At 37.5% G+C, this 24259-nt stretch overlaps 1 protein-coding gene across 1 annotated transcript in view; it reads left to right on the top strand.

Moving 5' to 3' along the window:
• Cntnap2 (contactin associated protein 2) overlaps positions 1–24259 on the top strand; it is a 1911322-nt gene that overhangs the window by 989530 nt on the left and 897533 nt on the right. The window contains exon 9 of the mRNA XM_058574358.1: positions 17946–18095. Coding sequence (XP_058430341.1) covers positions 17946–18095 — 150 coding nt within the window. The remainder of the gene's footprint in view (positions 1–17945; positions 18096–24259) is intronic.

Raw genomic sequence — 24259 nt, forward strand, 5'->3', positions numbered from 1 at the left:
CTGTGAGTTATTTGCCTATTATGGGGTTTTGTACATAAGAATATACACCCCATGAAAGCGGGGACCTTGTGACTTTTTCACTGTTGTACCTAAAATGCCACTCATGTGGGAGAAGATCAATAAATGAGTGAAAGAAGGAACATAGCTCTTTGAAGTGAAACTCTTAAGAGATGCTAATATTTCTTTAGATTCTGAAAAGTTAAGTTGAAAATGCGAGGCCAGGTCACCCCACTGGGAGAAATCAGTACATGAGAATTGCCTTTGGCTTCTTCCTTCTGTACTTTCTTTTAACCTTTCTTCAATAATTAATTATCTGGCTTGCAGATATTCATGGCAGAAGCTAGAATAATACAACAAATATCAAGTGTGAAGTCACTTTGTGATATGAATCCTTTCTCCAGGATCCTTTTTTGAGAATTTTCCAATTTTCTCTACTAAATATTGCTTCATGGATTTAAAAACAAGTGTTGTATTTTTTTAAAAGTTCTTCACTTATAAACAGAAACCCATCTCAAATGCTACTTCTCTGGAACATCTTTCTTTGCTCTATGACCTTGATCAATATAAACAAAATGATGCTTTCCATTTATAAAACCTCCAAAGTACCTTCTTGTTATACATGCTTGTTCTTTCTTTATAAATAGATGACAAAATCACAATGGTAAAATAAATCAGCTACAAGTTGATAGGATCAGGTGCCTCACATGCATCATGACTCATTCAGTACACCTTCCCATAATTGAGGAAACCAAGTTGCAGAGAGGTTTAATAATTTGCTCAAAGGAAAATAGCAGGATTTTCTAGAGCACAGACCATTAATGACTTGCTCTGCATCTTCACTGTTAACACAATGCTGAATACCTGTGGATATGCAGCATATATGTCTAAGAAAGAGAGGAGTATGATCGGCGTGGGACTCCTGCTGTGAGTGACACCAGAGTTCTTAACTGCCATGCCACATTGTATCTTAGGTCTTATCTATATGCATACATTAATTTATGAATTCAAACCCTCCTTGGAATCAGAAATAACTTTTTATTCAAGGCAAGTTGCATTACACTTTATATTCGAGAGAGGATAAAAACTATAAATAATAATAAGAGAGAGACAAAAGGAGAATGAGAGAGATGGGTGGAGAGAAAGAGAATCAATTTGATAAAATGATACATGAATTGGAGTCTTAGATTAATAACATTTATTGAAATGACTTTTCATAAACATATTTTTATCAAAATGATTTGATTTATAAGATTATCTGAAGAGATTAATCATTTGCACAATTGTTAAATTCTTAGAATAAGAGACTTCAAACTATAATGTTTGACTTTTGTCTGAGAATTAGTAATGGTTGAAACAATTATGAGATTGTTTTTCTGTGTAAATTTAATGTTGGGGAAGTTACTTAATGTTTTATAGCATCCCCAATATTGATCTCCATAAACTCGGTATAGTAATATAGTCTATTTGGGTTTCCTTTGTTTAATAGAAAATAATGTCTTGCTATATATTGGGCTTTTCAGGCTTGGCAACAATGTACCCTATGTTGGACTTCCTACAGTTTGATAATGCAGAAACAAAACATAAAATTGGCATCCAATAAAATCTTGTTGAATTTGAAAAAGAAAGGTCACAATGATGTGATTCCATTTAAAAATATTTACATAGTTTTGAGCTAAAATTTGCATATCATCTATTCTCAGCAGTCAATATATAGTCAAGTTCTGTATAGTCACAGTGAGCATTGAATTAGCAAAAATCAACCTTTTTCTCCCATGGGAAAGTCAAAGTCAGTTTCCTGTCAGCCTCTGCTCTCAATATTTGCATCAATGAGCCAGTCTGTAGCCCTGTTCCGCATGTGCTTCTATTAAAGATTCCCACATTTAGCATGTGATTGAGTTATAAGCATGGGAATCGTGACCAACAATACTTTAATTTATGCCTGGAAGAAGTTTAGCTAACAAACATCTTCCCTATGCAAACCACATCGTGGGCCCCTTGCACCAAGCAGCACTTTAGCACTATATCTGGGGACCATTTTTTAACAGCACAGTCAACAAAAAGCTCAGAAGTGCACATAATGTGGCACTAACTGCATAATGGAAAGACACTTGCTTCCAGGATACAAGCTAAAGTAAAAGGGCAGAGTATTGCACCCCTGCTGGGAACTTGCTTATCAAGCCTTTTAAATTTTTCAGCACTCTGTACGTGTGTAAGTCTCTGAATGACCATGAACGCATCCCAGCTATAGATTTTTCGGCTACCAATAAATTTTCACAAGTAGGTGAATTCACCAACACTGACTCTGCAAATAATGAGGATCCAGTGTATGTGAGATATATAGGTCTTAAAAGAAAAAATTCAATATGTGTACTCAGGCAATCAAAACCCCATCAAGATATAGAATATTTTCATCACCTCAGAAAATTCCTTGTGCCAAGGTATAGTCCTTCTCCATTGTCCACCCAACCCACCATGGGCAACCACTCTTCTTATTTCTGTCACTCTAGGTGAGTTTTCCTGCTGTCAAAAGTCATATAAAAGGATTCATGTAGAATATTTCTGGAGATATGCATTTTTTGATGAAACATGATGCTTTTAAATTTCGTCTATTCTGTTGCTTGTATTGCTACTTCCTTTTCTTGATTATTTTACTAAATTTCCTTAAATATTTCCTTGTTTGGATATGCACTGCTATGAATACAGCTGTGCAAATGATCCTGTGTAAGTGTTTTTGTTTCAACATGTTAAGACTTAGGAGGGGAATTATTGAGTTGGAGCATCCAGAGATATTTAACTTGATCTAGAAACTGCCAGAGAGGGGCTGGGTTTGCATCTCAGTGATCTTAGTGGGAGATCCCTTGCCTAGCAAGCAGGAGGCTCCGGATTTGATCCTCAACACCAACAAAAGCAACACAAAACAAAGATTTTTATTAGAACATCATGGTGTATATGTAGCTCTTTATTCTGCTCTCAGCTGTGACTTGGAGCATCAGTGTGGAATGTTAAAAACTCACCCAAGGACTCTAATGTGAAGGCAAAATAAGAACCACTAACCTAGGTCCTTTCATTCTCAGCAGATTCTGGGTGTCTGAAAAAAGAACTCATCCCACACCTAAGATTGTACATATTAAATAAGTGGCAGTGGTCATTTTCAGCAGCACACAAAAATATCATATCCATTGTCTCCCCAAGGTGCTCATCTTGTTTACAGACTCCATACCTAAGTGGATCTTCTAGAACAAAGGTGTTTTCTAAAGTGAGTTTCTGTCCTCTACACAGGAAAGCATTTGGAAAGTGTCTTTAGCTTAAAAAATAAAAGCATCCGTGCCCACCCACATGCCTTATTATGACACATTGTACCCAACTGTAATATACCATTTTTATAAGGTGCTTTGATTGGCATGTGAACATGAGGGAGCTTCTTATGACACAGACTCTTCTCATGGCATTTACATAGAAATGTGTATTCCCTCTTTTCCTTTTACTACACAAATAGACACTTGATAACTTACGAGATGTATCATTATCACCTCACAGAACTCTGTAACTGCCTAAAGAAGGATTCATATTCCAGAAAATGTTTCTCTCAAGACTGACTATTAAGCAAAAGACTGAAAACCCTAGTCACTGTAATTTTATTTCAAACGTTTTACAACAGATGCTCCATCTTGGTTTGCTACTATATTTTAATACTGTCTTTCTTTCAATAGTCATTAAACTAGTATTTTCTTCTTGTCTCTAATAAGAGCAACATCTGTTTCTCCTTGTTCAATCAAAGCAACCACCTCAAGAGTCTTACTTTAAAAATAATACCATTACGGAGAGGCATGGGTAGAGTATGCTTCATTAACATTCTATATTTGCATAGGAAACAACTTTTTCTAACAATTATAAGTCAGTGAGATGTTAGGGAAAATATGATAAGCCAATTTAGTTATAAAAAAACTAAAACCAGAAGCTGGAGTATGGCTTCAAAAACGTTGGTTTTAAGTTAAAACCCTCTTTGTAAAAACACTGCTTTCCTTTTATAATGTAGAGTTGCAGTTTTTTTCACTATGAATTATTGAATAACTACAGATAGCTATTATACCAGAATCATCAAATAACCTTTAATTATAAAATTAAGTCAAAACTGTAGCAAGAGTATATTGATTTTTTCTTCTTTTTTTTAACAAAACCAAAAATATTTGAAAGATATGTGTTCTAGTTTATCAGTCTCCTCAGAGTTAGTCACCACAAGGAGTCTTTCTTTGAAATTAGATTTCATTTTTGGAAGTATTTCACACATATTCAGAACCCTATCTACTGAATAATCTAGTTGAAACAGCACACTTTGGGGAGGAGAAAGAAGATTAGTAACTATGGAAGAATAAGATTGATTCATTGCATAGCTCAAAATTCACTTTAAAAACTATTGACCTGGATATTAACAGAGATATATTTAGATATTTTCCTAAATCACCAAACTCCTTACCATTGCTCTCACATTATTATCTTTATATGAGGTAGGAGGATAGTTGTTCATAAAAGAAAGCCATTTTATCATTTCCTAATAGTTAATGTTTGCAGACTAAAAATATAACAACTTGGGGTGATACGCAGGGAATTAGGCCCCCACACTGGATGAAGAGCTGTAGTTACTAGTTACTGAGAGGTGACTATGTGCCAGGCACCATTATGAATGACAACATGAGATGCTTCTCAACTAAAGATGGGGTACACTCTGATGAACCCATTGCAAATTGGAAATATCCAAAGTCTGTGAATACACTTAATACAACTGAGCTCCTGAGCATAGCTTGGCCACACAGCACCGCATAGAGTGCCAGATCTCAGGACTGCCTGAGAGCTGTCCTCTGTGCCATAGCCGAACAGATGAAAAGAATATGATACTATCGTCTTTAACCCAGGAAAAGATCAAAATTGAAAATTTAAACAGTTTCTACTGAACACAAATTACTTTTGTACCATCAGAAAGTTAAAAAAAAAATCATAAGTGGAACACTCATAATTCAGAGACATTTGTACCTTTAGTCTTCCCAACAATTCTATTAGATATATTCAATATATTCTTAGTAAACTGAGGTTAACTTGCAGAAGGCCCAACTATTAGGTGAGTCTCTAGCCTTCACACCTTCAGTGGCCCTAGAATAGTGGGCAGAAGCACAATGTCCCTTCAACGGTGAATACAAGAGCTGATTTAACCCATTGGGTGATGTGTTCTTTGTTATATGTGACTTGAGAAATTTTTAATAAGTCTTGGAATGATTATACATTGTTTTCTCTCCCTGAATAAACCCATCAGTATGTATTATAAGTACACATGCATAGCACTGATCTAGTCAACTCCAGTACTCTCAGTGAATTTCATATGTTGACTTTCTTAAATTTCATGAGTGTTCTATTTCTTATGAATTAAAAAATAATAAACAGTATTGTTGGTTTTAAAAAAAAATCTTTAAAATGCTATTCCTTATGGCTCTTCTCAAGCAGAAATAATTCTGTATTGTTTGCTCCAAGTGACAGAAGGCCAGGAAAGCATGCAGACAACACACATTCTGGAACATGAGAGGTCAGGTCCTTGCTATTTCAGTTTATGTTTCATCCAAAATGGTCCAGGTGTCCCTTGCAAGAGTAGGAGGGACACAGACCAAGGAGACGTGGCTGGGTATGTGACACCCTCTCTTCTCTTGCCATGATGTTGGATGGCTGAGTTCTGAGAGGTGGGAAAACTACCTGTGGGGCGTCTCAAGGTCTGGATGAACATCTCAGCACTACCAGCCCACAAGAGAGCAGTCAAAGTCATTCTCTCCTTAAACATTAGGAGGAGAGGGCTGGGCCTGTGGCTCAGTGGTAGAGCACTTGCCTAGCACATGTGAGGCCCTGGGTTCAAAAAAAAAAAAAAAAGGTGGTAGAGATGGGGGGAAATGAGCACACAAAGTTCTCTTAGATTTCCACAAAGTTTAGAGGTGGTTTACATGTCTATTCATGGGCTTATTTAAACGTGACTCAAGGGGGAAATACTAGAATTTGCTGGTCAAACTTATACTATAAAATTTCCGTTCTAAGTTTATTTGTGGTCTCGATGCCATGTGACACCAGGCTGTCCCTAGGAACTGAGCTCTTCTGCAGATGTGACAAGTGGAAGAGTGTATGTGCATAGTATGGTGTGGTGTGGTGTGGTGTGTAATGTGGTGTGTGTGTGCGTGTGATGCACAGGGGCTATATAACATGGTTTGTTGTTGTGTCCTGTTTTGGTTTTGGTTTGCTTTTTGTAAGATCTGTCTCTGGAACTTTATTGGTGAATTCCAGTTCTGTTCTCTGCCATTCACCAACTATGGCATGCCTACATTTTGTTAGGCTCAGTCCCTCTAATATATGTTGGAGATAGTATTTCAAAATGTTCTGTGAAGTATAAATGAATCAACTGTAAGTAGCATCCTTATCAGAGTGGCTAGCACATAGGGTTTCAAATTGTACTTCTATAAATATTCACATATGTAGAAATCATAAAATTGGATTTTTCTCTGCAAAAAGCCTTGAGTGATTTAATGCAGAAGGGGTGACCAAATTGCTCAAAAGAAAGTACGTTGCTTCTTTTATATATTTTTTTGTCCACATTCAGTCATCCCTTCTTCATTAAGAGCAAGCTCATTGCATGTGGGAACCCATGCCTATCTTGTATTGCTGAGGCATACCTCTTGTGGATTAACATTAAATGTCCAAAAGAATAATTGGAATTAAATGAATAGGTATAACAGCTGAAGTGCATATACGGCAACAAGACCACTTTCATCTAGTTCTCTAGTAATTAAGTTCTTTGAGAAAATAAAATAACCTTTTAATTTTAATCTGATTAATATAATAGACCTTTTGCAATGAACAAAACAGATGATTATGTTCTATTTTTAAGTTAATTTTCTGATGAAGAAATTTTACAGGGACTTTTCTGAGGTATTTTTCTGGTCTATCTTTTAGAATAGCTGTAAACATTTTGTAAGTGATGCCCCCTGTAGTATGATTCTTTCAGATCATATTTTGTATTTGTGAATTGAACATCTATAATATTGATGTCATCGAGACCCATGTCCCAAAACTACACTTCATGGAAGGATTCATCATATTGTAAAGATAAAAATGAAAGCAAAAGCAAAATCAAAAACTCCTAGGGTTAGTCAACAATACATCCAGTTTTGTACTTTAAATGTTATGACAAAAATATGTTCTCTGATGCATCAATTCTGTGAGAGAACCCACAGGGACCTACTCCAGAAGGAAGTTTCTCAGTCTACACTATTGCTTATCTGACAGCTAACTGATTTTAATTTAAGAATAAGACTACATTTGCATAGTAATTTCACAGCAGACAGGATTTTACTTACGTTGTTCTTCATGCATATTTGAGAGGCAAGAAAGAATAAAGAATTATTTTCCCAATTTTTGTATAGACAGGAAAAAAATCTCTGCGATTAAATGACTTGGTAAAGATATTCTTCTTGTCACATAAAGAAATGGACTAAAACCAAGGATTCTTACTTTATAATAAGAAATTGTCTTTAAAAGTTACCTATACATACCAGAAACCAAATCCAAATATAGGAATTTAGGTGCATACATTTTATTTTACATTAATATAATAAACATAGTATGGGGAGAAGGGAAATAAGACAGGGGAGGGCAGTAAGCCACAAAAAGGGTTTTATTAAAGGGCTTGCCACTGTGGGCAGCCAATTCAATCCCCCTGGAGACTTTCCAAGACTGTAGTAACCACTGACCCTGGGCAACACTCTCTAACATCACAGGAAGCCACTGAAATGTATGGGTTGTCTTCAGGTGATACCCAGGGAGATAGGAGAGAATATGCTCTATTGAATAACTCAGTACCTGAGAAGGACCACTGTGGATATGTTAGGGTGATACCAGTTTCTAAGAAGCTCTATTGACACTAAATTAAACTTAAGAAGAAGAAAATATGAGACACTGAATGTACGTCTTACCAATAGAGTTGATCACACTGTGCAATGTTTCCAGAACAGAAACTGCAGACAGCAATGCCAGTGCTGTTGTTCCTGCTGTCTTGTGTCCCATCAACATCTCGGCTGTCTGTCTGCGACACTCAGAAGGCCAAGTTCCCACTCATGACCACCCCCAGGTTCATTTGCATATTTATTCACACCCACTAAGTGACAGGCAAGCCTGGGCTGCCAGGAGTTTAACGGAGAATAAAACAGAGAAGGTCCCTGACCTCAAAGGGCAAATAATCAAGTGGTAGGAGACAGAAAACAAACTAGTAAATAAACATGTACTAAATTCAGTGATGAGACGTTCCATGAGGTAGAATAAACCTGATAAAGGGCAATGCTAGAGGGGAGGACAATGGCATTTCATCTGAAGAGCTCAGGAAAGCCTCTCTGACCAGGTGGTATTTTCAGTGGCCTGAAGGGAGGGAGCAGAGACTGGAGGCTGTTTGCAGCAGGTGTTCCAGAAGGACCATAGGACACCCCTCCCTTCAGCAGAGGCCTTAGGCTGGTGTTTTAATGAGCTGCAGAGCAACAGAAAGTTGTCATAAGGGAAATACTGAGATCCCAATTACACTTAGGGGAAAAAAAAAAGATAGCATTACTATTATAGGAAAATAGACTGTAAGTGGAAAGAGCGTAAGCAAGGAATCCAGTTAGTGAGCTATTAAAGTGCTCCAGACAAGCATTCTGCTGCAGGTAGGAGGCTGTCCACACTGTTTTCAAACAGTTTTTATTAGTGCTCCATAGTTGTCCGTAACAGTGGGGTTCATTATAGAATAATCATATGCACAGAATATAATTTGCTCCACTCCCGTCCCCAGGGCATCCTCTGCCTTCCCCCCCACCACTCCCTGTTTCCCTTCCTTTACTCTGTTTCTCTTCCTCCTGTTGGTATTTTAATGGGTGCTTTATAGATATAAATAAATGTGGAGTTCACTGTGATAGGCTCATACATAAACAGCATGATTTTGTCAATTTTATTCTACAGTTCCTCCCTTTTCCCATCCCTCCTCCCTCCCTCCCTATTTCCTTTCTCTGCTCTGCTCACCTCCCCTTGATATTTTTTTGTTGTTGTTATAGTATTTTTATACCTTCATTTTATTTATTTATATGTGGGGCTGAGGATCGAACCCAGTGCCTCATACATGCTAGGCAAGCGCTTTGCCCCTGAGCTACAACCCCAGCCCCCAGTCCTTGATTTGCGAGGAATTTGCCCCCCACTTTTCCCCTTGCTTTGCTCTAGCTCTCACATATGAGAGAAAGCATTCACCCCTTGACTTTATGAGTCTTGCTTATTTCAATTTTTTCAGTGTTCTATAGTTCCATTCATTTACCAGCAAATGCCAAAATTTCATTCTCCCTTTTGGCTGAGTGAAACTTCCTTGTGCTATTATATGTACCATATTAGTTTATCTACTGGTCTGTTGATGGGCACCTGGGCTCATTCCATAACTTGGCTGTTGTGGACTGAACTGTTTAGAAACATGGAAATGATGTATCACTATGGTATGCTCATTTTAGTTCTATTGGGTAAATACCAAGGAGTGGGTTATTTGATGGTTCCTATTCTAGTCTTTTGAGGAATCTCCATACTGCTTTATAAAGTGTACTGATTTGCTCTTCAACCAATAATGTATGAATATACCTTTCCCTTCAAATTCTCACCAGCATTTATTATTATTTGTATTCTTGATTATTGTCATTCTAACTGAAGATGAAATCTTAATGTAGTTTTGATTTGCATTTTCTTGTTTGTCAGTTGAACATTTTTTCATATATTTCTTGGCCATTTGTATTTCTTATTTGAGAAATTTCTGGATTTTTTTTAATGCTTCTTTTTCATTGGGTTATTTTTTTGTATTTTGTTTGTTTTATGATATAAAATTCTTGAGATTTTTATATATCTGAGATTTTTTGTATATCTGAGATTTTTATATATCTGAGATTTTTGAGATTTTATATATCCCCTGATGGAAAAGTAGCTTGAAAAGATTTCTCTCATTCTGTAGATTCTCTTTTCATGTTATTAATCCTTTCCTTTGCTGTTCAGAAACTTTTTATTTGATTTCATCCCACTTATTGATTCTTGATTTTATTTCTTTAGCAATCTTGTTAAGAAAGCCAATGATTGCCAATATGTTTCCATGTTGACCCTATGTTTTCTTCTAGCAGTTGGAAATTTTCGGATTTATTACTTAAGTCTTTGACCCACTTTGATTTTATTTTTGTGTAGGGTGAGAGAGAGGGATCTAGTTTCATTATTCCAAATATGGATATTCAGTATTTCTAGCATTGTTTCTTAAAAAGGCTTTCTTTTCTTATCTATATCTATATATCTATATAGAACTACATTAAGTAGGTGTAATGAGAGTGATATCCTGGTATTGTTTTTGATTTTAGAGGAAAATGTATATATATATATATATATATATATTATATATATGGCACATTTCTAATGTATCAGATGACTGTAAGTATGTGGATTTGTCTCTATCTTCTATTCTATATCATTGGTCTTCATGTCTATTTTGATGCCAATATCATGCTGTTTTGTTACTGTAGCTCTGCTACAGTAATATTTGAGGTTGGGTATCGTCATGCCACCAATATCACTTATTCCTCACTATTTCTTTGGCTGTTCTAGGTCTTTCGTTCATCCAAATGAATGTCAGGGCTGGTTTATTTATTTATTTTTGGTTTGTTTTATTTTATTCGTTCAGGGAAGCATGCCATTGGTAGTTTGGTGGGGACTGTATTGAATCTGTAATAGTGCTTTTGGTAGTATGGCCATTTTGAAAACATTAATTCTGCCTCTCTAAAAACAGGGGAAGTCTTTCTGTCCTCTAAAGTCATCTTTAATTTCTTTCTTCAGGGTTTTATTGTTATCATTGTAGAAAGACTTTCACTTCCTTGGTTAGATTTATTCCCAAGTATTAAGTTTGTTTATGAGGTTATTGTGAACAGAATAGTTGTTCTGATCTCTTTCTTAGCAGATTCATGATCAGAGTATAGGAAAGCTATTGATTTATGAATATTGATCTTGAATCCTGCTACTTTGCTGAATTTATTAGCTCCAGAAAGTTTCCTAGTGTTTTGGGGGTCTTCTAGATGCAGGATCATGTCATCAGCAAACAGAAAATTTGACTTCTTTTTTTCCTATTTGTATCTCTTTCATTTCCTTCTCTTACCTGATTGCTCTAGCTACAGTATCAAGAACTACATTAAGTAGGTGCAATGAATGATATCCTGGGATTGTTTCTGATTTTAGAGGAAATTCTTTCATGTTTATTTTCTGCTTAGTATGTTTTTGTTTCGTTTTATCATATATAGCCTTTATATTGTTGAGGCAAGTTCCCCTTAGTCCTAATTTCTCTGGCATTTTTACATGAAGGAGTACTGCTTTTTGTCCAAGGCCTTTTCTGAATCTAATATATCATGTGATACTTTCTTAAATTGATTTTATTTTTTTAAATACATGAGTGGAATGCATTACAATTCTTATTACACATTCAGGGCACACTTTTTCATATCTCTGTTTGTATATAAAGTGTGTTCACACCAATTCATGTCTTCATACATGTACTTTGGATACTGATGTCTATCACATTCCATCATCATTGCTAACCCCTGCCCCCTCCCTTCACCTCCCACCCCTTTGCCCTATCTAGAGTTCGTCTATTCCTCCCATGCTTCCCCTCCCTACCTCATTATGGGTCAGAGACTTTATATCAGAGAAAACATTCACCATTTGCTTTTGGGGGGGATTGGCTAACTTCACTTACATCATTTTCTCCAACTATGCATTTACCTGCAAATGCCATGATTTTATTCTCTTTTATTGCGAGTAATATTCCATTGTGTATATATGCCATATTTTTTAATCCACTCATCTACTCAGGGGCATCTAGGTTGGTTCCACAGTTTATCTATTGTGAATTGTGCTGCTATAAACGTTGATGTGGCTGTATCCTGGTAATATGCTGTTTTTAAGTCCTTTGGGTATAGACCAAGGAGAGGGATAGCTGGGTCAAATGGTGATTCCATTCCCAGTTTTCCAAGGAATCTCCATACTGCTTTCCAAATTGGCTGCACCAATTTTCAGTCCCACCAGCAGTGTGTGAGTGTGCCTTTTCCCCACATTCTGGCCAACATTTATTGTTATTTTTCTTCATAATAGCTGCCATTCTGACTGGAGTGAGATGATATCTAAGGGTGGTTTTGATTTGCATTTCTCTAATTGTGAGAGATGATGAACATTTTTTTTTCATGTATTTGTTAATTGATTGCATATACTCTTCTGAGCATGTGATACTTTTATGTAATTTTATTTACATGAGGAATTACATTTATTAATTTGTGTATGTTGAAACAATCTTGCATCCCTGGGATGAAACCCAGTTGATCATGGTGCACTATCTTCTTGATGTATTTTTGAGTGCTGTTTGGTAATATTTTATTAGGAACATTTGTATCTATGTTCATCAGGGATAATGCTCTGTAGATTTCTTTAAGTTGATGTGTCTTTGTCTGTTTTTGGTATTAGGGTGACAATGGCATCATAGAATGCATTTGGGAGAGTTCCCCTCTTTCTATTTTACAGAATAATTTGAGGCGGGTTGGTGTTGTTCTTTCCTCACAGGTTTGGAAGATCTTGACTGAGAATCTATCTGGTCCTGGGCTTTTCTTTTAAAATACCTTTATTGCTGATTCAATTTATTGCTTTATATTGGTCTGCTTAGGTTTTCTATATATTTATAGTTCAATTTGGTAAGGTCATATGTGTCTAGAAATTTGTCAGTGTCTTTAGATTTTGCAATTTATTAGAGTATAAATTTTCAAAATAGTTTCTAGTGATCCTCTGGATTTCAGAAGTATCTGTGCTGATATCTCTTTTTTTCATCTCTAATTGTATTGATTTGGGTTCTTTCTTTCAGCAAATTATCAGTCTTATCTATCTTTTCAAAGAGCCAACTCAGTTACATTTATCCTTTGTATTGTTTTCTCATTCTCAATTTTATTAATTTCAGTTCTAATATTATTTCCTGTCTTCTACTAATTGTAGAAATTGTTCTTCTTCTTTGTGTCTTAAGGTGTAGCATTAGATTAGTTATTTGTGATCTTTCTGGGTTTGTTTTCAGTGTTGTTATTCAGTGCTATAAACTTTCATCTGATAATGTCTTCATACTATCCCAGAGATTTTGATATGTTGCATCATTATTATTACTTTTTTCTAAAAATTTTTTATTTCTTCTCTCATTATTTCTATGACCCAGTTCCCATTTAAGATTTTTGTTCCAGTCTCTGTGTATTTGTGCCATTTCTATTATTTTCTTGATATTGATTTCTAATTTCATTCCATTATGATCTGATGAGATGCATGAAATAATTTCATTTATTTCGTATTTGCTGAGACTTACACTGTGACCTAGAATATGGTGTATTTTTGAAAAGATTTCTTGAGCTGCTGAGAAAACAGTGTAGTCAGCTGGTTTGGGGTGAAATATTCTGTAGAAGTCTGTAGGTCCATGTGATTTATAGTATTATTTAGGTTGGAAGTATCTTTATTGAATGAACTCTGCATTGGTGAAAGGGGTGTGTTGAAATTACCCAGTATTATTTTATTAGGTTCTATCTGGGATTTAATGTCAAAAAGTTTTATTTATTTATTTAATGTAATTAAGTGTACTAACATTTGAGGCATAAATATTTTCTATATTTATATCTTCATGTTGGATTTTTTTCTCTACCAGTATGTAATGACCATTTTATCTCTTATCATTAATTTTTCACTTCAAATCTACTTGATCAAATATAGGAATAGCTACTCCTGCTTATTTTCAGACTCCATTTATGTGGAATTTTTTTCCCCATAATTTTGCTTTCATTCTGTGTATGTATTTGCATGTGAGTCCCTTGTCAACAGTATATAATTGGATCTTATTTTTTTAAATTTATTCTGCCAGTATATGTCTTTTAATTCGGAAATTGAGACCATTTACATTCAGTATCATTTTGGATAGAAGCTTGTTATTCTGGCCATTTTGGTTTGTTTGTTATATTTAATTCAATCTTAATTTTTACTTACTTAATTATTTTTTTTAGAGAGCTTCCTGATTTGGGAGCTTTGAGGTTTGTTTTTGAGTTTTTTCTGTGTGTAGTATATCTTTAAATACTTTTTGTAGTACTGGCTTAGTGGTCATGAATCCTTATAGTTTATCCTTTTGGAAACATTTTCATTCTTTTCAAATTCTGAAAGATAGCTTTGCTAGATACAGTAAACATTGGCTGGCAATTATTTTCAAAGCCTGGAATATTTCATTCTGAGCCCTTCTTGATTTTAGTGTCTGGGTTGAGAAGTAAGAAGTGAACCTGATGCTTTCTCTTATAGCTTTTTTTTCTTATACCTTATTTCCACATTTTCTTGGTAAAGCATTTTTATTATGATGTGTCTTAGAAAGTTTTTTTTATCTTGTCTATTTGGGGTTCTATTTGCAGCCTATATGTGGTTGTCTATCTTATTTCTAAGGTCACTAATTTTTTTCTGCTATTATTTCACTGAAAACATTCTTAATGGTATTAGTCTGTTATTTCCATGCTCTCTTCTATCCCAATGACTGTCAAATTTAGACTCTTGGTATTGTCCCAGAGTTTTTGTGTACTGAACATGTTTTCTTTTTTTTTTAATCAAATACTGAGTATTCAAGCTCTCATACCCTGTCTTCAGCATCTGAAATTCTGTTCTCTACATAATCTAATTTTTGGTGATAATCTCAGATAAATTTTTAAATTTGAGCATTGTATCATTCATTTGCAGAGTTCTTATTGGTTTCTTTTCAATATCTCTACTTCTTTATTGAAATAGTCTTTCACCTCGTATATTTGCTCTCTGATTTTATTTCTTAGATCTTCTTGTAGTGCTTTGAATATTTTAATAATCAGTTTTTTTTGTAATCATTCTCTGAAATTTTATTTGCTTCCATGTCTGTGGGTTCCTGTGTTGGGGGATTGTAATTTGGGGAAGAAGACTTGTTTTCCTGTTTTCTCATGTTGTCAGAGGATTTAGACTTACACACCTATTTTAATGGATTCCTCTTACTGTTTTATCTTTGTTTCCTTTGGTATACACCCCCACCCTTAGGACTATGCTTTGCTTTTGATGTATAAGTAGATTTACAGGAGTAGGACCTTAGATCCCCCTCTGGTTGTTCCTCTTTGGGGTCTGGTTGTTGATTTGAGGCCTTGTCTCTCCTATTCCATGTGTTAAAGTATTGTTGGAGCTTCTGTGGGACTAGTTCATAAAATGAGGTTCACCATCAGTTGGCTGAGTTGTGAGTATACATCAGAAGCAGAATCTCTCTCAGGGTTGAGGCTGTGCTACTCTGCAGTTACACCTCAGGTCATGAGTTGGCTGATACCACCTCCCCACACCACACTTCATGTCCTATCCCCATTTCTGTTTTGGGGTGAGGGCTGCTTATGTATTCTCAAGGTTTGGGCAAAACTGTGTAGTCAGTGTGCCAGCCAGCAAGGAAATGGTGTGGGCAGTGGGCACAGACACTCGGGTGCTACTCCCTGCACACATGTTTTATTCTATGAATAATTTTTCGTGTGTGTGTGTGTGTGTACAATTTATAATTTGGAAATTATTTTGTATTGATTAAAGCAGACATTTTGTATCATCCACCACCAAAATAAAATATGATCAGTACTAATAAATGAAAAGTTTGAAAATCCTATGAAATTTCTGGCCTTAATTATTTACAATGTGTTTTAGTCAGCTTTTTCACTACTGCAGTTAAAAGATTTGACAAGCACAATTGTAGAGGAGTAAAAGTTTATTTATTTGAGGGCTCAGAGATTCAGAGGTCTTAACATATAGAAGGCCAGCTCCATTCCTAGGGGCTTGATGAGAGGCAGAACATCGTGGTGGAAAGGTGTGGTGGAGGGAAGCAAGCACCTCACACAATGGTTATCAGGAAGCAGAGACTCCACTCCCCAGATACAAAATATACACCCCCTAGCCAAACCCTGAGTGAGCCACTTCCTCCATCTATACCCCACCTACCTCCAGTTACCACTCAGTTAATCCCCATCAGGGATTAATTCACTGATTAGGTAAAGATCCTCACAACCCAATCTTCTCCTCTGAACCTTCTTGCATTGTCTCACACGTGAGCTTTTGGGGGACATCCCACTTCCAAAGCATACCACAATGATATTTACTATAATGTGAGTAAATATTACAGATACATGACTACCTTCTAAGATTCAGTAGGCCTTGGCTTTTTAAATAGTACTCTTGTGTAATAGCATGAAAAAACTGTTAGCTAATGCTATTCTTCTGGATGAACCACATAGTAAATCATCTAGACTTTGTGGTCATATAATTCCTGGTACAACTATTTGACTCAGTTAATGTACGGCAATTGTCTGCTCTACAAGTGGACTTGACTGTTTTTCAATGAAACTGTATATGGATGCTAAAATTGAGTTTATGAAATTTTTGCTTGTCACTAAATATTATTACTATTTTGATTTCTTTTCAACTTTTTAATAATATACAAACCATTCTTATCCCACAGATTAAACAAAAATGGGTGGCCAAAATAAAGTTATGGCCCACAGATGTGGTTTATAGGCTCCTGTTATAAATTATCTGGCACCTAAATCCTTCTTCTGTGCTCCATGGATTTACACTATTTTTAAATATCTTTGCTTGCTAGTCTTTCTTTTGTGAAAATGAAGTGTACGCTCCAGGAACTTTAACCTGTGTACTTTAGATTATACCATCTGAAGTAGACTAGAACTGAATTGCTTTCTTTTTCCAAGGTCACATAAAACCTCTCTCACTCTCTTCAGTTTCTCTGTCTCCTAAATACTCTCTAGGTTCTTACGTTCTATGATTGCTCTCCTATTTGTACCTTATATTTTTAATTATTCTTTGTAAAGTGAACACAAACCAAACAGACATTGAACTATTGTCACCTACTGGAGTGATCAATAGAATGTCTACAACTAAATATCTTTGTATTAGGAAATGTAAGTGTTAGGGTGAACATTGTTGGTTTATTTTGATGGTTTTTATTTGCTGAAATATGACTGACCTCATTTTAACAATGCCCTCTTATAAATGACTCAAAATCCTTTTGTTACTTCCTGTCATCACTAGTGGTTAATTAGGACATATAATTGCACATAGTCACACATTTTTATTTGGTACCTAATATCTATAAACTACCCTTGCCAGGTGTTTATTGAGAGAAAATAACCAATGTAGACAATATTTTAAAAGTGAAAAATTAGATAAAACCATAAATCTGAGAGTATGATCATGCAAAGCTAATCGGAAAATGTTATGAAATTGAAACAGTTCATCGTCACTTTCCAAATGACTTTATTCACAGCATTCTTTACCCACAACCATCCTGATATAATTTTAATCATATTTCTTCACCTGATTGACTTAGATTGTGCTTTATTCAGTCCAATGGATGAAAGAACCAGATATAATCTTAAAGAAACACGAGATAATGAAATTTAGAGGCAGCACTGTATTTTTCTAGATGAATGTATGGTTTTACTTCTAAAATATTAATTCTGTTGATATTAAAATTTGTGTTTATTTCTCCCATGTAGCTGGAACTATTACTTTGACCAGTAACTCCTAGGGAAACTCACTCAATAGTAATGTATATTTCAAAATAACTGAATAAATTTCAAAGTATGTCAAGTAAGAGAGGTTACTGAAATGTTAATTAAATTGGCTTAATTAATTCAATTTCTATATGTATCAAAACATCACACTGTGAACCATAAATCTAATAAAATTATCATTTGTCAATTTAAAGTAATATGATTTTTTAAAGCTGTGTTTAACAGAACCATCTTAACATAAAAAGCTGACTTTTATCTTGTACCTTTCAGGTTCTGGGTTGAATGATGGTCAGTGGCATGAGGTTCGTTTTCTAGCCAAGGAAAACTTTGCTATTCTCACCATTGATGGGGATGAAGCATCAGCTGTTCGAACAAATAGTCCTCTTCAAGTTAAAACTGGAGAGAAATACTTCTTTGGAGGTAAGAATGCCATCCTTTACTGGTTAACCAATACCATGCTAAATAAGGGAAGTTTCAAGATGAACTCAGCAGATCTCGGGATAATACATCTTTCCATTAGATATTGTTTTTCTCATCCAAACTCGTGCAATGTGAAATCTAAGAAAACATATCACATCCTCAGAAAAGACTTTGGTTTTAGTTTTAAAATATACATGTGTACATATATTTGCCTCTGAAAATATTCTTATTAATATTCATATATCTACTTATTTGCTTATGTAAGTATATATTTAAATATAACTATGTGCATCTCTTTTTTTCTAGTTATTAGAGTAAGCATACATAAGAGCAATTACCTTGTCTGTCTTGTTTCCTGCTATGTCCCCCAGGGTCCTAGAAAAATTCCTGGAATATAAGATAGGAGTAATAAATATTTATGAATGAATTAGCAAGTAGTATAAAATATGCAGGACAAGCCTTTTTTTTCCCCAAAATTGTCTAAAAGTAGAATCAGAAGCCCTAGGAGCGTTACTAACTTTCCACTGAGTTTGCACCCAGCTCAGACCTCTGTCTGATGCCTGTCCAGGGCCAACACTTCTTTCTTATGGGTGCTATCTTAGAAACCAGAGTCCTGAACTAGTCCTGCACAATGTTTGTTGGAATCAAAAACTGCATGATTTTGTAAACTTTGATATCTTATGAGTAAACAAACTAATGTTTCTGATCTACTAGGTCTGATGGATATGAGAAAAAAGCAACCTAAGTGCCAAACTGGTTTTCTCCAAAAAGTTATTTGACACCATGGGCTTTTGGCCAAGAGTTCTCCTTGCAGTTGTAGAGGACTGTCAGTTGAGAAGCTGCTAGCAATCTCTACTTGTCTCTTGCCATTGGCCACGGATGGGTTCGCTGAATGCCTGTGGTGGTTCTCATCTATCTTGATCTAGACTGGTAGGCAAATAGCTGTAGCCACATGTCTGTGGCCAAAAATTCACAGGATGTAAGGGTTTTATGGTCTCCTATTTCTTATTGCTTTACGGAGTTTGATTTTTAAATCCAGAAGTCAGAAGAACATTGGCTTGCTCTTGGGTCTTTGGTCTGCCTCCGGGACAGGCTGTCAGCAAATGTTCCTGATGTTTTTGTGGTTATATCTTCGTTGGCTGAATCCTCAGAGTGTATAGACTCACAGGGGAACTCATTACAATTCAGATTCTCAGGCCTTACTACTACTAGAGCTTTAAAAGATACTGAGAGATTGAAGAATTCCAAATTCTAAGTGATTCTGACAAAAAGATCTGAAGAGTAGACTGACAGACACATTTGAAATTTATAGACATATCTTTAGATTCTTTTTGAAAGAGAATGTTAATCACTGTAAAGTTTGAGATGCTTGAGAATCACCCACTCTCCTACAGCTTTGTTACCAGGAGCAGCAAGGGGAAATGAAAGGCTGTCCTTGTCCATGTACAGACTTTGATCAGGTGCACATTCACTAGAAGACACTCACAGCACTCTTAACACACTGTCCTGTAAGCCAAATGAAGTCTAAGCTCTCTGACTTGCTGCACCTTCAATAAAATGTTCTCTTGCAGCAGTGACACTGGGCAGTGGGATTCAGAGCCAGTGCCAGTCAACAGAAAGCCTCAAAAGCAAACACCTGACACCAAATCTCTCAGAGATCCCAACTCCAGAACCATTTCTAAGGGCTCAGGTCATAGGTCTCACTAGGTCCTTGGAACCATCTTCATATAAGGTGGAGTGTCTCTAAGAGATGTTTTGCAAATGATATATCATTAATATGTATAATTTCACTATTGAGATATCCTTTTCTGCATTTATCTAACATTTATGCCAATTTCACACCATCAATATCATGAAAGAAAATCTAATTTGGCATTGAATAAATCAGTCAAAAGAATACACGGCAGAAATCTTTGGTGTAGGCAGCTCCAGAATGGCTGCAATGTTTCTGATCTAATACTGGTGACCTGGTGACCCCTTCCGCATGTGGCTTCCTGATTAGAATATGTGCTGCCTGTGGATTAACTTCACTTGAAACATTTTCTCTCTCTCTCTTCTCTCTCTCTCTCTCTCTCTCTCTCTCTCTCTCTCTCTCTCTCACACACACACACACACACACACACAACTGCATACTGTCCATGCTGAAAATTTTCTAAGTTGTAAACCTTGTCATGAACGTATCTTAATACCAGGGCAGAAGGACTGTCTGTGTTCTAGAACACAAGCTTTGGAATCATGCACACCTGATTTTGGATCATAGCTTTGGTGCTCAGGTGCCGTCAGCCTTTGATAACTTATCTTACTTTCTTCATCTGTCAAATGCCAATATAATCTCTTCTGTGAACCTGGCATAACATACCCTCTGTAACCCAGGTCTGGCCCTAGGAGATGGTAATGCTGGCTGTCTCCTGGTCTCTCCATTTTGTCTCAAGTCATTTTGGAAGCTCATTCAGAGACAGGAAGATTGAGATTTTAGGCCATGGATCATCTAAAGATCCCTGATCGGCTCTTGTGCTACTGGAAGTATTTCTTTCTCCTCAATTTCAAAACAAAACAAAACAAAAAAAAAAAGGAAAGAAATGGTTTTCCTTCTCTAAAGTCTTAAGTAAAGGCTTGTGGAGCTTAGTTTCCCATCAAAACCCCTAAACCTGTCCTCACTCTGTCACTTTTGAAGCCAAGTTCCACTTGAGCAGCTTCCTCTGCACCTGCAAACTCACTTTCTCACCAGGGGGTAGTTATATGCCTCTCTTAAGGGTTTCCTGAGAATCCCAGGGAAGGTCTCAATTCTCTTTAATGAACATTCCTGATTGGATGTTTAAGTGCCAATCAGGTGCTTTGTTCTTGCTTGGGAAAAGGCAGAATAGGAGTGAAATGAGTCATTTGAGATGTTTCCTCAACAAAAGAAGTTGTGGTGGCTTGAACTTTTTTCTCTCTTCTCAACTGAAATTACTAGCTTGTCATTCATCTTAACAATCCAGAGAATAATAAATGTGATGATCATATTTCATTATTGACCAATTACTTGGTGACAGGCTTTTCGATAGGCCAGGTCCCATGATTGTTAGAGAAAGGTTTTTAAACTTGTAGCACTTCTTAGGTTTGCTGTTTTTATTAGCCCCTTTGTTTTCACTTAAAAGAAAACATAGCAAGGGTAAGCAAGTTCTAGAGTTGGTCTTATTGGAAAAGGAGCACTATGGAACAGGGGATGGAGAGGAGCCCTCAAGAAGGTGCCAAGGCAGGCGGAGTTGGCCAGAGAGAGGAGACCCTTGGGAACCAGCCTGAGTGTGACAGGATTAGGGACGGTGCCATTTAGTAGAGGGCACACCCCTTCCAGCTACTAGTCTAGACTCACCAATATAGAGCTGTCTCTTCAGCCAGGGCCACTGGGACAACCCCACAGGGCGAATGGCTTAGACCATGGAAGTGCATCTCCCACAGTTCTGGAGGCTGGAAATCTAAGATCAAAGCCCTGGCAGATTGAGTATCTATTGAGGACACTCTTCCTGGATTTCAGAATGCCCTTTTCTCACTTTATCTTCACATCATGCAGGTGGGGTGGAGAGAGACAAAGAGGACTCCAGCATTCTCTCTGTCCTCATGGGGGCTCTGATCCCATTGTGAGGACCTCACCCTCCTCATACCATCACATCGGGAGTTGGGTTTCGGTATATGGATTTTGAGGAACACAAACATCTAGTCTATCACAATAGCCTTTCCATGATCATTGAAATAGAGCATGGATTTAAATAGCTAAGTGGACAGACATGCAAATATGCATCTATATAAAGTTGTTTTACATTAAAGCTGTTAGGAAGCTTGTTTCCAGTTGTGGAGTTCCTTGGCTGCTTATTATCGGGCGATGCAAACCATCCTACACAAATTTGAATGTCTAAAAGCTTCCTTAAGGATCTAACACACTCTGGGTTAGCAATAGATTGTCAGGGATCCCCCGGCTGCAGAGGTCATGGACAGAGGGCTCACTGGACCTCGCAGCTCCAGGTTTGGGATCCACTCTTCAGGCTTCCAAAGGGCCAGGTTGCCTCTTGTCCTTCTGCAGTTTGTTTTCTAGCTCCTTTTGCTGCTCTTCAAATGTTAGGGAGCAAAGTGTTTTATTAATTGATATCATATGAAAAAGGACATATCTTTTTAAAGGTAGGAAAATGTAATCCTAAACAAACTTGCTTGAGGCATATTTTCGATTTACTAAATATGCCGTAACAGAGAACCACAAACTAATGGTTTAAAACAATAGAAATTTTTCTCTCTCACAGTCCTAGTTACTGTTTGGATGTGAAGTGTCCCCCAAAGCTCCCGTGTGAGGCCATTCAAGAAGATTTAGAGGAGAAATGATTGGGTTGTGAAAGCCTTGACCAATCAGTGAATTAATCCCCTGACGGGGTTAACTGAGTGCTAACTGAGGGCAAGTGGGATGTGGCTGGAGGAGGTGGCATTCAGGGAGCATGGCTTTGGGATATATATTTAGCATCTGGCAAGTGGAGCCTCTGCTTTCTGACTGTGATGTGAGCCACCTCCCTCCACTACACTCTTCCTCCATGATGCTCCACCTCACTTTGAACCCCAGAGAATGGAGCCAGATGTCCATGACTTAGAAACCTGAGCCCCCAAGTAAACTTTTCCTCCTCTTCAAATGTTCTTGGCAGGTCTTTTAGTCACAGCAGTGAACAAGGTGACTACCACAGTCCTGGATGGTCCAAGTCCAGACCAAGTGGCCACAGGGCTGCACTCTGCCTGGAGGCTCTGGGAAGGGACCTTTGGCATGACTCCCGGTGGTTCCTTTGGGCTGGCGGCACTCCGGGGCATCCGTTGGCCTACAGATGCTTGCTTCAGTGTCTGCCGCCATCTGCACATTGTCTTCTCCCCTCCGTCTCTGTCCACATTCCCCTCTTCTGACAAGGACACTGCTGTAGATTAGGGTCCACCCTAATCAGGGTCACCCTGTCATCACTGGCTACCTCTGCGCCATAGCTAGGTCCCAGTTAAGCCCCACCCACAGGTCCTGGGGCAAAGCTCCAGCATGCCTTTCTGGAGGGCACACTCAGCCCACAGTAAGGTCTGCATTTGTTCTGGGACTCTCTTTATGAGAAAGTCGCCACGCTTCTCAGAGGAGGCTCAGACTCTGGATTCTCTGTCATCCCTTTACAAAGATGGATCCTATGGGAGTTAAACATCAACCATAGGTCTGAGAAGACGTGGCTAACTAAAGGTAGAAGTGTCGAAGCAAACAGCTGCACCAGCGAAGTCTACTGCACCCCGCGCTAGAGGAAAATCCTGCCGTCAACCTAACCAGGACTGGAACTGGAACTGGAAGGAAGTCAATAAAAAAGAAAGAAAAAAGTGAAAGAATTCCAGGCTCACACACGCAAGAAACAGTGAGTCACCTCTGACACATGTTAGAATCAACAACAACAAAAGGCCTGGTCACCAGGAGGAGGCACCGTTGGTGTGCAGGGCACCCACAGGAAGGAACCCACAGGGAGTGAGGGAGAAGATGTCCAGGCTTCACGTCAGCCAGCCGGCCCGGCTTCAGGACAAGAGGAGCATCTGTGTTCATAGGTTGACCTAGACATTTTCAGAAACAGAGGAATTTCTAACTTCACCTTGATTCATGTTCAGTGGGAAGATACCACTACCAAAGGATGAGCATGTCAGAAACTCTACCCAGAGGGAATAATGAGGCTGGGAATAAAGTACCCGCCACTCCCGGGCCCCCCACACACGATTACTCAGAAGGCCTCTCTCATTCCTCTTCAGAATTTGGTGTTTTCCCCAAAATCACACAACTAATAATGAATTAAGTCATTTTGATTTCATGCTGCACCCAGCTTGGGATTTCCTACAACATGTGTTTACTCAACAGTGGAGCGTGGGCTTGCAGTCAGAGATATAGGACATAGGTTCCCAGGGGATTGTTCCTAAGAGGTAAGTTCAGGAGAGCATCCTCGGGGCCCAGAGCTCTGAGTACAGCCCCTCCTGGCAGAATGGGATCCCTGGCTTGATGGGGACTTTCCGCAGCTCTTGCGGATCCCTCCACATTTCTCAGAAATGCTTGGCAGATTTGCTGTCTTGCACATGAAAGTTACTCCCAAGAAATGCCTTCAAAAGAAAACACACATGACTTGCCTGGAGAATCTAAGTCCTTAATC

This window comes from Marmota monax, unplaced genomic scaffold (genome assembly GCF_021218885.2).
Source record: "Marmota monax isolate L192 unplaced genomic scaffold, Marmota_monax_Labrador192_F-V1.1 WCK01_AAM20220418_F8-fsc00193, whole genome shotgun sequence".
Taxonomy (NCBI): domain Eukaryota; kingdom Metazoa; phylum Chordata; class Mammalia; order Rodentia; family Sciuridae; genus Marmota; species Marmota monax.